At 41.0% G+C, this 13,166-nt stretch overlaps 2 protein-coding genes across 2 annotated transcripts; one reads left to right on the forward strand and one right to left on the reverse strand.

Moving 5' to 3' along the window:
• Positions 1-836: 836 nt before the first annotated feature.
• LOC133886070 (putative H/ACA ribonucleoprotein complex subunit 1-like protein 1) lies at positions 837-2,845 on the forward strand. Its single transcript, XM_062325800.1, has 4 exons — positions 837-1,129; positions 1,243-1,391; positions 1,773-1,888; positions 2,467-2,845. Exons 1-4 carry the CDS (start codon positions 979-981, stop codon positions 2,627-2,629), a joined length of 579 nt encoding a protein of 192 aa, XP_062181784.1. The 5' UTR covers positions 837-978; the 3' UTR covers positions 2,630-2,845.
• A 734-nt stretch (positions 2,846-3,579) lies between these two features.
• LOC133886977 (pumilio homolog 12-like) lies at positions 3,580-6,582 on the reverse strand. Its single transcript, XM_062326889.1, has 5 exons — positions 5,225-6,582; positions 4,985-5,147; positions 4,529-4,692; positions 4,162-4,420; positions 3,580-4,091 (listed from the first exon to the last, which is right to left on the reverse strand). The coding sequence occupies exons 1-5, from the start codon at positions 6,499-6,501 to the stop codon at positions 3,960-3,962; spliced, it is 1,995 nt and encodes a 664-aa protein (XP_062182873.1). The 5' UTR covers positions 6,502-6,582; the 3' UTR covers positions 3,580-3,959.
• Positions 6,583-13,166: the final 6,584 nt, after the last annotated feature.

The following is a 13,166-nucleotide window of genomic DNA, read 5'->3' on the forward strand; positions in this document are numbered from 1 at the left end:
TCTTAGAGTCGGGTTATTTATAGGTCCATTATTGATTAAGTCTTGCTAATACTTTTATACTCACGTTGCTATTTCAGGTGCTACCGGTATGGAGGAGTTGATCTTTGACTACTTCACACTCGCCGATGTAGGTGGTAGGTATGAGTAGGTAACTACTCGGAGGTCATGCTTTTGTAATAGAGCATAAGGGTATATGGTTTCATCCTATTTTTATTGTTTATATCTTTAATTTCCACTGCATAGTTTCTCTTTATTTAGAAGTTAATTAGTTTTAGTATCCTCCTAACTCTTTTGATGTAAATTGTGAGAATTTGTGAATGCTTAAAAACATGTAATATAAGCTTAATTACTCGCTCTTTGTTAAGCTGTGTTGTGATGTTAAATTTTGGTAAGGTATGTGTTCCGATCTTAGACATAAAACACGTGTAGAAACTACCAGATGATATTTTGGTTAATCGTTGAAGTCGTGATTATGTAAATAATCAACTTAGTAATTAATCAGAATATTATTTAGACGGTTACTCATATGCCGTATCCATCGAAAAGGTTAACTCGTAATCTTTTCAGCATGTATTTAAACACCTCCGACTCATATAAAAGAGATATAATCTGATTGCCATATTATTATCTGTTTAAATTTGAATCGAATTTCGAAACTGGCTTCTTACAATTTTTATTCCCACTACCATAACGCGATTTGAGGTGAGACCAAATTCATTAAAACGTAGATGAAGTGTTCTCTTCGGACTGTACTCACACATCTCCATTAAATTTCGAATAAAAAAATTATTAATATTTTTATACAGGCCTATCAAGAGATTCTGAATTTGCGTCGCATTCCGAAACCCTCCCCTACTAAAACCCTAATAAACCCTCCCCCTCCCATCCATCTCTCACCGCCGCCGCCCTTCCCGCGCCGCCGAAACCCTCCTCCCTCTTTCCCACCCACCTCTCTCCGAGAAGAACACCACACGCACCATGCGGCCACCGAGAGGGCGCGGCGGCGGCGGTCGCTTTGGCGGCGGAGGCGGCAGGGGCGGTGGCGGAGGCCGGTTCGGAGGCGGCGGCCGCGGTGGACGCTTTGGCGGCGGCGGGTTCCGTGACGAGGGTCCCCCCGCCGAGGTCGTCGGTCCGTGCCCTCGCCCACCACCCCCTAGAAAGCTAAGATTTTTTTGGTCGTTCAGTGGGGAAGGCTTGCTGATTTCGTGGGGGATTTTTGGTGGTTTTGTTTTGCGTGCGCAGAGGTGTCGACGTTCGTTCACGCGTGCGAGGGGGACGCGGTGACGAAGCTGACGAACGAGAAGGTGCCCTACTTCAACGCGCCCATCTACCTCCAGAACAAGACCCAGATCGGCAAGGTTGACGAGATCTTCGGCCCCATCAACGAATCCGTGAGCGCCTCCTCCTCGCCTCCCTAGTTTTTTTGTGCAGCTCAAAAAATTAGCCTCGGCGCGGTGGATTCCTTGTGTAGGGCAATGGAGCATGGACTTAGGTTGTTTAGTCAAGTTTTCGGTTGGTTAGAGCAAGTTGTTCAGTTCGGTCATTTCAGTTGCATTGAGCTAAGGTTTGTTGAATAGGTTGACCCATTTTAAATGAAAATATTCCGGGTTAGATGCCTGATTTGGTTTCCGATATGTTGGGTTTCTGATTCTAAGCTCACAGTTTGTTCTGAAGTGTTGTTCTAGTCAGCCGACTCTGATTACGTTACTTTGAAATTATTGCTCTAATTATGCAGCTCTTTTGTGCTAAATATGTTTTTGTTGTATGTGTAGTATTTCTCTGTCAAGATGATGGAAGGGATAATTGCGACGGCGTACAAGGAAGGTGAAAAGTTCTACATCGACCCTATGAAACTGCTGCCGCTCTCACGCTTCCTGTCACAGCCAAAGTATGAGCCAATCTAATTGTTGTCTTATCATTTCTTGCGAATTTGTTTGCTTCCATTTTTTAAAAAGTGAACCAAAGTATTTTCATTCACTTACAAACTTTATTTTATATATTCACTTAAAGTAAATTGATCAGTTGCCAGCTTACATCTTTCTTCGAACACGTTTTAAAAGCTCATTTAACTAACATGAAATCTCAAAAGAAAGTGTCTATTCTCTCTGCAAAGATATTCTCTTTGTTTATAGTTCTCACCTGGCGGTTGTTAGATATAATGGAATTTTATGGCATCTTTATCTAGATAACAAAACCACTATTTTTGTATGCAACTCTAGCTTGCATTGAAGATTTTAGTGCTGCTTCTAAGCTACCGACAGGTGGAAGAGTCAAGCTTATTTTGAGTTCTCTATGTTATATGAATCGTAAATTTAAGGAATTGTCTGCAATGAGTATTTAAATAAACTGGGTGCGATTAACTAAAGGTTCACCAGTTATCTAGTTTTCTAACATCTAAAGAGTTCTATCTATTTATTTGACATCATGAGTTATTTAATCCTGTTTTTCTTTGCTTATTTTAAGCAGGGGACAATCTCAAGGAGCACCAAGAGGTGGTGGCCGTGGTGGAAGAGGTGGTCGGGGTGGTGGTGGCCGCGGTTCATTCCGAGGTGGAAGAGGCCCACCAAGGGGTCGCGGTGGACCTCCTAGGGGTGGAGGTCGTGGTTTTAGAGGGCGAGGCAGATTCTAGGTGTAGTTTGAGTTTGGTGTTTGCTGCAACATCATCCTACATTCCCTGGAAACTTTTGTATTCGTGTAACCTGATGTTAAGTTAGCAGAGCACTTGCAAACTTTTTCTGTGTGGATCTTGGATTCTCTATTGAAACAGGTTTTGTACCTGTTCTTACAACTTAATGTGCTTACAGTTAATCCTTGCTCTGAATTCAACTTATCCTGATCATGGGCATACTGTTCATCCTTGTTCAAAAGTTGAATTCAACTTACGCTGATTCTTGAGGCCATCATGGAGTGTTGATGTTTCCTGGTGGTTAGGTTGCCTGTTTGATGTTACCGTTCTAATATCACCATAGATTTTGAAATATGTTGGGAGGATTACTCAAAGAAATCCCCACCCAGCTGGAATGGAATGATCTAGCCTGGGTATCAATTTCCTTTGAACAGAATACATTCAAATCCTGCTGAGCTGTGCTCTCGGTTTTTTTTAGAACAATCTGTGGCCTCAAATTGTTTTGCAGTTGTGAGTTGTGACATGGACTTGATATGCTAAGACTCTAAACTCTCCAATGTTTCTGTGCTATTATTTAGGCATCGTTTGGAACATGGAATTTCCCTTTATTTAGGCCCCGTTTGGGAACAAGGGAACTTCTCTGACACCTAAGGGAACTAAAGCCTGGTCTGGTCGTAAGCCGCACACCTGTTATATAAATGTTGCTGCTTAGTTTGAACGAGTAAAGTTTGATTCAAGTGGAGATTATCCAAAATATAAATGAAATTTACATAAGCTTACCGTTCAATGCACATAAACTACTTCAGGGTAAAGATGTACGACGTCTATACAAGGTTATACATTTCTGCATTTGAACTCAAATACAAAGTTTAGAGCATCTGATGGAACTTCTTTGGTTGTTGGCCCCAAAAAAACAAGCTAAGAAATGTTTCAGTTGAATTTCTAGAAAACACTTGACCAGAATATATTATACCACTTTAGCCTGTAGCAGATAATACAACTAACATATTACAAGATGTTCCCGGTACTACTACAGTTTGACAGATACAATAAAATACATAACTGATAACCAATCCAACAATACAAATCACCATTATTTCCAGATGACACTACTAGTTCTGCATATGAGAATACACAAAGTAGCTCAGACAAAAGCTTCCCCTAACCAAAATTTTCCTGGAAACAAAAGGTCCTCCTTCGACTTGAGAAGATGTATCCTGTCTGTAAGATCTGAATTTCGTCACAGATTTATACATTAGTCCTGCCCGGCTGCCCCTGTTAATACAGGTTGCCTGAACCACACCGCTCTTTCTGTGCTTGCCAAAAATGATGGTTAATAGCTGCCAAATCCGTATTGCTTGTTCTTCAGGTATGTTCTTGATAGAACCCTTTTCCCATACATGCTGCTTTGCAGTACGGCAGCGTGCGGTCTAATAGCTTCGACAAAGGCAGCATATAGTGCACCCTGCAATATTAAACGTCCTTAAGGATTACACATGGAATTCTTTTGGCTGAGGATGCGGTACAATTTTTACCTTGCACTGTCTAAGTGCTGTTTGAATCACAAAGTTCCCATACTGATCTAGCATGATATACAGTAATTTAGGATCATTCATAAGTTGAATGATGATCTTATCACGCATTAGATGTGGTGCTAGCTTCAGGCAATGTTCAACAACATGGCTACCACACTTCTGCATCGATAGATATCCAAAGTGACCCTCCAGTTCATTCACTACTTTGGCCGTTGCCCATTCAATCTTGAGGCCAAGAATAAATTGAATAACATAGTTCCTGCAAGAAATTATATCATATATATTATGCAAAAGGCATGGCTGCAGTATCATTCATATTATATTAGGATACCCACTAAGATGGATAAAGAAAAAAGTATGAGCATACCCATACTGATCGTCTGAAAGCCTAAGGGCACTGGATGTAATATTGCTCAATAAGTTGTTCTTCTCATTGTCATTTGAATGTTCAATGCATTTTTGAAGGACACAACAACCATGACGATCTCTTGCAAGTTGAAGATGGTCCGATGCAGCAGCCTCAAGAAGGAACTGCAACAGTTATACAGGCATCCCAACTGACTAACTGAGTGTAAAATGCAGGCTAATTTGCTGAAAGAATGATGATGCACTACTTGGAGAGCCATGTGTGTTTAACTACACTACTATTCTGTGCAGGATAAATACAGCTATTCTCTAATATTCAGCAGAGCTACATTACACAGAGACCAAGACAATTGAGTACAAAGTACAAACCATCTGTTTAATACAACCAACATGTATACGTACTATCTAAAGGTACAAAAAATAATAGTTAAATCATATGACATAGTTGACAGCTTACCGCTTTGTGCTCAGGTAAAAAATTCTGCAAGCAGCGGTGCACAACATGGCTGCCATTAGGATCTGTCATCAAACACATTACTCCAGGACTCAAAGCAGACACAACCTTCGAAGCTTGATCCGAGGTATATAAAGTTTCTATGACTTTTTGCACTACACGAGTTCTGAAAATTTCAAAAATATAAAATAAAAACAACATATATTAACGATAAAATAACAAAGATCAAATTATAGTTCATACCCATGCATGTTGCAAGAAACTTTAAGAAGCTCTACAGGTACTCTGGTAATTTCACAAATTATGTGCATCCTTTGATCATTGCTGCACTCTTCAAGAATCTTCTGCACCAAATAGTGAGCAGATGGATCCACCATAAGTTCACCAATATGATCAATTATTTCAGCAAAGACTTTCTCAGCATCCTCTTGAGTGCCTTCGGTAAATACTTTTTGCAGGAAGCGGCAGCCATTCTGATCCTTTGCCACAGTACAAATTCTTCCAACAACTTCATCAACTGAATTATAGGTCAACTGAGGTGATTCCATGGCTGGTTCATACTCAGATTTTGAGGACAGAAAATGGGGATTGAACCAGTCCAGGTGCAAGGAGTCATTGCTCCGAATGTTAAGATAGTCATGTCCATAACCATTAATTCTTTGATCCATATCAGCACAACCATTAACTGAAGGAGCAAACTTGATAGTTCTTACTGAATTTACACCCCCATGCCTCATTAGAACCTTTTCTGGATAATTTGCTACGCTAAGTTTGCCAGATATCCGATGATGCGAGAAACCTAATCCATATGAATGGGCAAACTTTTCAGCTTGCTGAAAATGGCGAAAATCACCACTGCCACATGAACCGTCAGTGTAAGATGTACTGGGGAAGCTGTCCATGAATGTATTATGCACCTGGTAATTTCTCTTCTCAAAAGCAGCACTATTCAAGTAAGGATCCTGACTTTCCAGCCCATTAAAATTTGGTGTTCCATTATAAGAGGATGTGCTCTTTGCAAGATTAAGAAGTGCAGCCTGCTGATTGCTCGTATGTCGAGAAACATCCAACCCAGAAACTTGTTGTATTTGTGGGTACACACGGTGTGGTTGCATAACAGAGTATGGTTGCACACCCATATCGTGCTGCCACATAAAGTTTGAACCAACATGCTGATCATAGGGTGCACACATTTGAGATTGTCCATTAATATAACATTGTTGCCTATCAAAGCCGTGCAGCCCAGAGCTTCTGAAACCTAGAGTCATGTCCTGAAAAGCTTCTGCCACAAACTGCTCGTCATATAGACTGCCACTGTGAGAGAAACCCTGAAAATGTTGATTACTTCCAACAGTAGATTCAGAAGGCAATGACCTTCTAACATTCAGATAAGCCCCATCAGCCTGAGAAGCACTGCTCACATTGTGGTGGTCACCAGCAATCCCCTGCGCAGCACCAAAAACCTTGCCGACAAAACATCCAAACCTGGAACAGTCCTGATTACCCTGTGATTCCTCCATGCCAGAAACAGGATGGTCAATCCAACACCGGGTAACCGACGGACGGTGTTGACTCAATCACACAACGCAGGTTCCTTCACTGGCCCTACAACGCAAGCAACCCAATGTTGCAATCAGAGATCATGAACTTTCCACGAAACAAACATAAATAAAATCTTATCTTTCTGAAACAGCCAATGCACCACCAGAAAAGCAGAGGCAAACCCCACAAGGAAACAGAACAAATGGCTTTATGCAAGACAGTAAGTCCTCAACAAACCAAAGAGAGATTGAGATGAATAATTGTGACCGAGACAACCAAATTCTGTTCATCTAACTTAAATTCTGATGCAATCAAACAGTCCCCAGATCACCAGACGGTGACTGAATTTTGGCAATCGAACAAAGGAGGGGAAAGGGCAGATTTGTATTCCTTCACTCCCACAAATACACCCTCAAACAATTCATATGCATACAAAAATTAGAACTGGCAGGGAAGACGAATCAAAAGAATCTGCAATTCTACTACGGAGAGGAGGAAAGCTCTTGCATAATGCAGGGGGGTTGAGCTATAGGAATCCACCCGTTGCGGCGTCATCTCATACCCCAACGCGCATCAACATCGCAAAACCCCAAGAACCCCCCCCCCCCCCCCCGCGATCACCACGGGGCAGCTCGCAATCCCCCATCAAGAAGGCGAACCGACGGAAACCCACCTCGAAAAATCCAATCTTGCTGCGAACCGACCGAAGAAACCGATCGAAACGAGACGGTAACCGATCTAGCCCGATCGACGATCCACCACTACTAAAGGCGAACGTAACCACACCAGCGAAAAATACTTGTAGTATCAGAGACTGGTACCTTCATGGGAATTTCAAGAATCTCTGAGAGATTGGGATGAGGCGGCTAATCGCGGAGAATCGGGTGGGGGCGGAGGCTGGAGAAATCCCGGAGATTTTAGGCGGAGGCTGGAGAAATCCCGGAGATTTTAGGCGGAGGCTTGGGTGGGAAGGAGATGAAAAGAGGTGCGTTTCCCCAGGTGGTGCATTACCTCCCTTGGACTCTTTGCTCTGCCTCTCTCTCTCGTCTCTCTCTGCCCCTTTCCGAAGCAACAAATGAACGGACTCTTCTACCCCTGGCCGCTTGCCTCTCTTTAGAGAGAGAGATTGAGAGTTTGTGGGGCCCTGCACTCCATGCATGCATGCATGCAAGGATCGTCAATAGAATAGAGGGGCAAGGGGTGATTTGGGGGTTTTCATCCCCTGCTTTTTTGGGATTTCTTGCCAATTAAGATTAACAGATTTGGGTACGAGATAAACTATATATAGAAATGTTTTAGTGTTTAGAAAGACAAATTGTTTTGACACGGAGATAGAAAGGTGTATTGTAGAAAGTTAGGGGCCATTTGGCAAGCCGAAATGCTCCAGATTCTCACTGGTTTCATGTGAATAGCTACCAAACAGAAAAATACACGAAATATTTATCTCTGAATTGGACAAAATGCTCCAGAGAAAACAACATGATGTGTGAAACGTCATCCCAAGTGTTTCTCTCGTTTCTGCCACGTCCATTCTTAGTCTACCCCCATACCCGAGCTCGAGTCCCCGCCACCGGCTTCGCCCCCACCCGAGCATAAACCGCCTAAGCTCCACCCACTGCTCGATTTGCCACCCACCCGCCCGTGCCACCCTCACCTGAGCCGCTCGCCATGCTACCTGCTCGTGCTCTGTGAAGCTTTCTTTGCCTTATTCTCTCTTTGCCTCCCGAGCCCTCCTCTGGCCGAAATAGAATTATTATACATCATTATATCGGTTGAAACACTTTAAAATACATAGTAAAACGAATATAACTCTAAACATTATGAAACCACTTTTATTAGTTATGTATTAACATGTCCTGCATATTAAAATTACTCATAACCATGAAATACTCACTGAAAAAAGCAATCAGGACAAGAGCTAAATGGTCAACCACTATCCTATCTTTCAAAAAACCGAATGGAGCTAACAAGCTAAACTGTTTTTAGAGTTGATTCTGATTCATCGGAGAAATATTTTCAACGAGAATCAAGAACATAAATGTTTTTAGAAGAATTTGGATCCGTACCAAATGAGCCCTTAATGGTAACAGGCTTTGTTTGTAACATCTGGTTTTTTTATTTTCTAGTTTCTGCCGAAATTCAATTATTCTATGCGATTACCATGTTTCAAATTGCTGACCCAAAAGTATATTTAAGTTTGAGGAACATTATTCCTCTTATTTTTCATAGTGACTCACCTGCCTAGGTCCAACCTCGTGGAGACAAGACCCAGTATCATTCTCTCTCTTCAAATTTCTGTATTTTCCTAGTTTGCTTACTAGATGTACTTCGTGCAATTATTTTATGTATTTTCCATCCTCTACTTTTCACTCGTATTCATATTGAATTCATGTTTTTTATGTTCCTATTTTTTTTCATTCATGAGTTTCACTGAAGGCCTAATGGTTCCTATATGTAGTTGGCAAGGAGGGAAGTAGAGAGATACGCCTATTGATAATAATACAAGCTTTTATTCAGTCAAGTATACGTTATTCCACTGAAATAAGCTGAGAAATACTACACCTCGTTTTTTAAAGAACAATACAAGCTTTTACTGAATAAGGTACAACAAACAAAGGTTCCTCTCGTGTATCTATGTTGCACCTCATTTATCACAATACGAGCATTTATCAAATTATATATGACCTGCTTTTTTGAAACAATTGACACTGATGATTTAACTTGGAGCTTTGACTGATAACAAATTCTAAAAACGTTTAGTTAAGTAAAATAAAAACGATATTGCAAAAACTGCCATAAAAAGAACTTTAAAATATCATATACTCGTTTAAACATTTTTTAAGAAAAAATGAAAGCAAACATGACAATCAATTTAAAACAAAGTTAGCATGACAAGGAAAAAAACCATACATATAAATATGTATGTGCCTCAAAGCTGTAAAATAACTTATATTTAGTGAAAAATTAGGTCCAAAACGATTTAAACTGAAAAACTTTTTGGTAAGAGGTGCGAAAGTGTCCTCCCAAGTCCTATCGTTTGCCAAAAAGGGAAAAAAAAACTTGATTTCCAGTTTTACCCCCAAAATTGACCTCTTAGTATATTTATTGACTCCTCTGATTCGGTCAATGCGATGGGACGCGGCACGCATGAGCAGAGGGCGCAAGTGGACCCATTCTAAGGATGGTGATGATGATACTGTTACTCTTACGCCAAGTGAAGCTGAGGGCCGAGGCATGTTTGATAGTAGCTTTATGTTAGATCTTATGTATGGAAACGGTGATGTTTTGAGATACGCTGAATTAAGATATTTAAAATTTTAAATTAAATTGGTTTTAAAAATTACACAAGATAAATATATCTTAATTTCTAAATATGCTATATATTTATCTAGTGTAGCTACTCTACCGTTCAAAATGATTGAAACCTACTCTAGCAATGTAAATTGCAAGTATATAAATGTAAAAATGTAAATAAGGTTGTTGGGACCGAGATCCCAGACAATATGGACCTTCGGTCACGGGAATGTCGAAGGTCCTCGGGGTGACACGTGTTAGAGGTAGAACAATTTTTCGATCGATTCTCCGGGTACAATATGGCCCTATTTATAGCCCGTACTCGACCACCCCACGCGTGGTTTACAAATCCTACCCCTTTACTTGCTATATTCTCGGAATATTTGGGAGTATTATGGTACAAGTGAGCATAATTACATAATTACAACCCTACCCTGAACGACCAAAACGGGCCCACTATCCCGCGGTGATCTTCGTCTCCGAAGATCTGCCGAAGTCTTCTCCACTCAGTCGTCCGTCAGATGGCCTTCGGCCCCAGAGCGAAGATCGGCTTCTACCTTCAGCCGTCGCGATCACTCAGGACCGCAGGTACGGGCTTCGTCCTTCGGTCGAAGGCTCGCCTACATCTTCGCCGACACGGGAAATCGAGGATGCGGACACGCGTACACCCTTCGACCGATGGAGCTTTCGCAATCTTCGCCACCGTCAGATGAAGTCCCTGAAACGAAATTGCAATAGCAAGCATGTGACATTTCCAGTAGACTTTGAGCTACCCTCCGAAGAGGGGGGGGGCGGGGGAGGTCATCCCCAATAAAGGTAGAGAGATAAACTTGGCGCAAGAGATTTTTATCCCGTGATACCGATGTAATGAATGCCACCCCTAGTACATATTGGAGCTCTACAAAGTATATGCTACTTGTCAACACGACTCTTCCGGTCACGGCTCTTGAGTTATCAAGTCACCAAGATAAGGTCTAAAGCACGATGGACCACCAAACCATCAAGACAAGGTCTCACCACTAGCCTCTCTTTCGATCACTTACCGTCGTGATCAGTTCAGAACTTGAGCCACCAAGGAAAGAGTCTCTGCGTCCCTATACACGTGTCTTGCTGCCGCTCCATACTAAGTTGGAGGGTCAACAAGCTTGAGCCACTAAGGTTTAAGATGTCAGCGAGTTACCAAGACTCAAGACATCGATATATCACTCGGTACAAGTTAGGATCACTCTTTGATCTCTTCTTCAAGTTGCAGCACCTAGCTACAACTCACTCTAGGTCCATAAATACTAAACACTATCTAATCTTGTGTTTAATTGATATGGATAATCATTTTGAGCACGTTGGTGCTTATAGTGTATATGAGCTTTCTCTAGGCTCCAGCATTATGTCACACCTTTAAATGACTGAGTGGAGGGGTATTTATAACTTCAAACCCTCCAACTAGCTATTTTTGCAATGACTCAGAAAAGCTGTTAACACTGGATGATCCAGTGAGAACAGTCGTACTAACATCGTAGTACAACCTCAAAAACTAGCCGTTGAATTTTCATTCAAAGTTTTTATGAACACCGAACACTTTGGTGTACCTTCAAATCTATCACCGGACCTTACGGTGAGTTATCTTTAGCCATCCGAGCCTTTGCAGCCTCTGTGTAACATGCTCAGGTGCATTCATCCGGTGTTCATTCTGTTCACATCGAATCATCCGGTGAGTTAAATCTTCTCTTCTTTTCACTAGAAATGCTCCGATACAACTATCTCTGTGATCATCGATCTCTACGGTTGTTGATCTTTATTCTTTAGCACTTGCAGTCGTCTCTGTAAGAAATGCTCCGGTGCTATGCTCCGGCGTGCACAAACCAAGCATCGAACCATCTGGTCGGTTGATCTTCAGTCTTCTGCACTTATATTCTTCTCTACAAGAAATACTCCCGTGTTACCCTGTGCAGACCACCAGACTATTCGGTAAGGTCTCCAATATTCTCCCCCTTTGTTAGAAATACTTCTGTGAGTTCATGTTCTATTCACCGGACTATCTGGTGAGACTACCAATCTCTATGCTCCGGTGAGTACAAACTCCTCTGTACCGAATCTTTCGGTGAGTCAAACATTCCTGCGATTTTTCCAATTTAATCAATCTTTATCCCGACTATAATGACTTTTTGATGTATTGCATCTATAAGATCTACTTTCATATATTCTTGACAAACATATTAGTCAATGACTATATTATTATTAATTACTAAAATCACAATAATAACTTAATATGGTCATTTCCGCTACATTGTATTTATAGACTAAAATAAAATAGTTTAAATATCTATTTTTAAACTAAAATAAAAATAAAATAATTCATCTAAATATTCTCGATGTAACTATAGCTCGCTCTACGAATTTTTGAAGAAATACCTAGCTCTAAGATCTTAGAGCTAGAGCTTTAACAAACGTGCTCTTACGTTCTGACTTTATATCTAACTAATAAAAAAATAGAGATTCAAAAGCAAACATGAATTTTAAGTCAAAACTGAAAATTGGATTCACGAGGTTGAGACAGACAATAGTTTACGAACCAGTGACAGGATGTAGAGATGGTCTTGTTTTGGTGAGCCAACCTGGCCTCGTATTTATAGGCAAATCTTATTTGCCGTTTCACCGTTCTAACCAGTCACACAATCGGTTCCTATCCTATACTAATAGATGGATGCTTATACATTAAGGAATGATTTTACTTTTACTAACCACTTTATTAGTGGACTAACTTGCATGATAGTCATAAATCATAATATACCTATGACATCTAGGCCCAATTTCACCTTGGTCTAATTAGACAGATGCCTACATATTACTATTAGGAATAAGTTTACTTGACCACTTTATTCGTGGACTAACTTTTATGATAACATATAACTAAAATATTTAGATTACTTGACCGAAATTATTCTCATCTAACTCGGTCATCAGTCACCATTTCGACTGAGATCCCCCGATGTCGTACGTCGTCGCTAATACGTGAAGCCAGACCCACACATCAATGACGATGTCACAATGACTTTAACATCAGGGGATCTCAATCCTCACCATTTGGACCTTCATCATTGCATTATAAGAAAAGAAGTAGAAAAAAAGAAAGATAATATATAAGAGTAAGAAGAAACTCGTCCCCTGTAACTTCGCTACACCCCTACTAGTGACCACTCTCACTTTTTTTTGTTACCACCAACTGACCGTAGCATTTTCTGTGTCCCTTTAGTATGTGTTTGGTTGGTTCAATGGATCGCTCCATTCAGACGATGGCCATCCACGAAAACGTGGTATTTGGTTGGGAGCACGGGTCGCTGGAGTGGTCAGG

The sequence above is a fragment of the Phragmites australis genome, chromosome 12, assembly GCF_958298935.1.
Source record: "Phragmites australis chromosome 12, lpPhrAust1.1, whole genome shotgun sequence".
In the NCBI taxonomy this organism is placed as follows: domain Eukaryota; kingdom Viridiplantae; phylum Streptophyta; class Magnoliopsida; order Poales; family Poaceae; genus Phragmites; species Phragmites australis.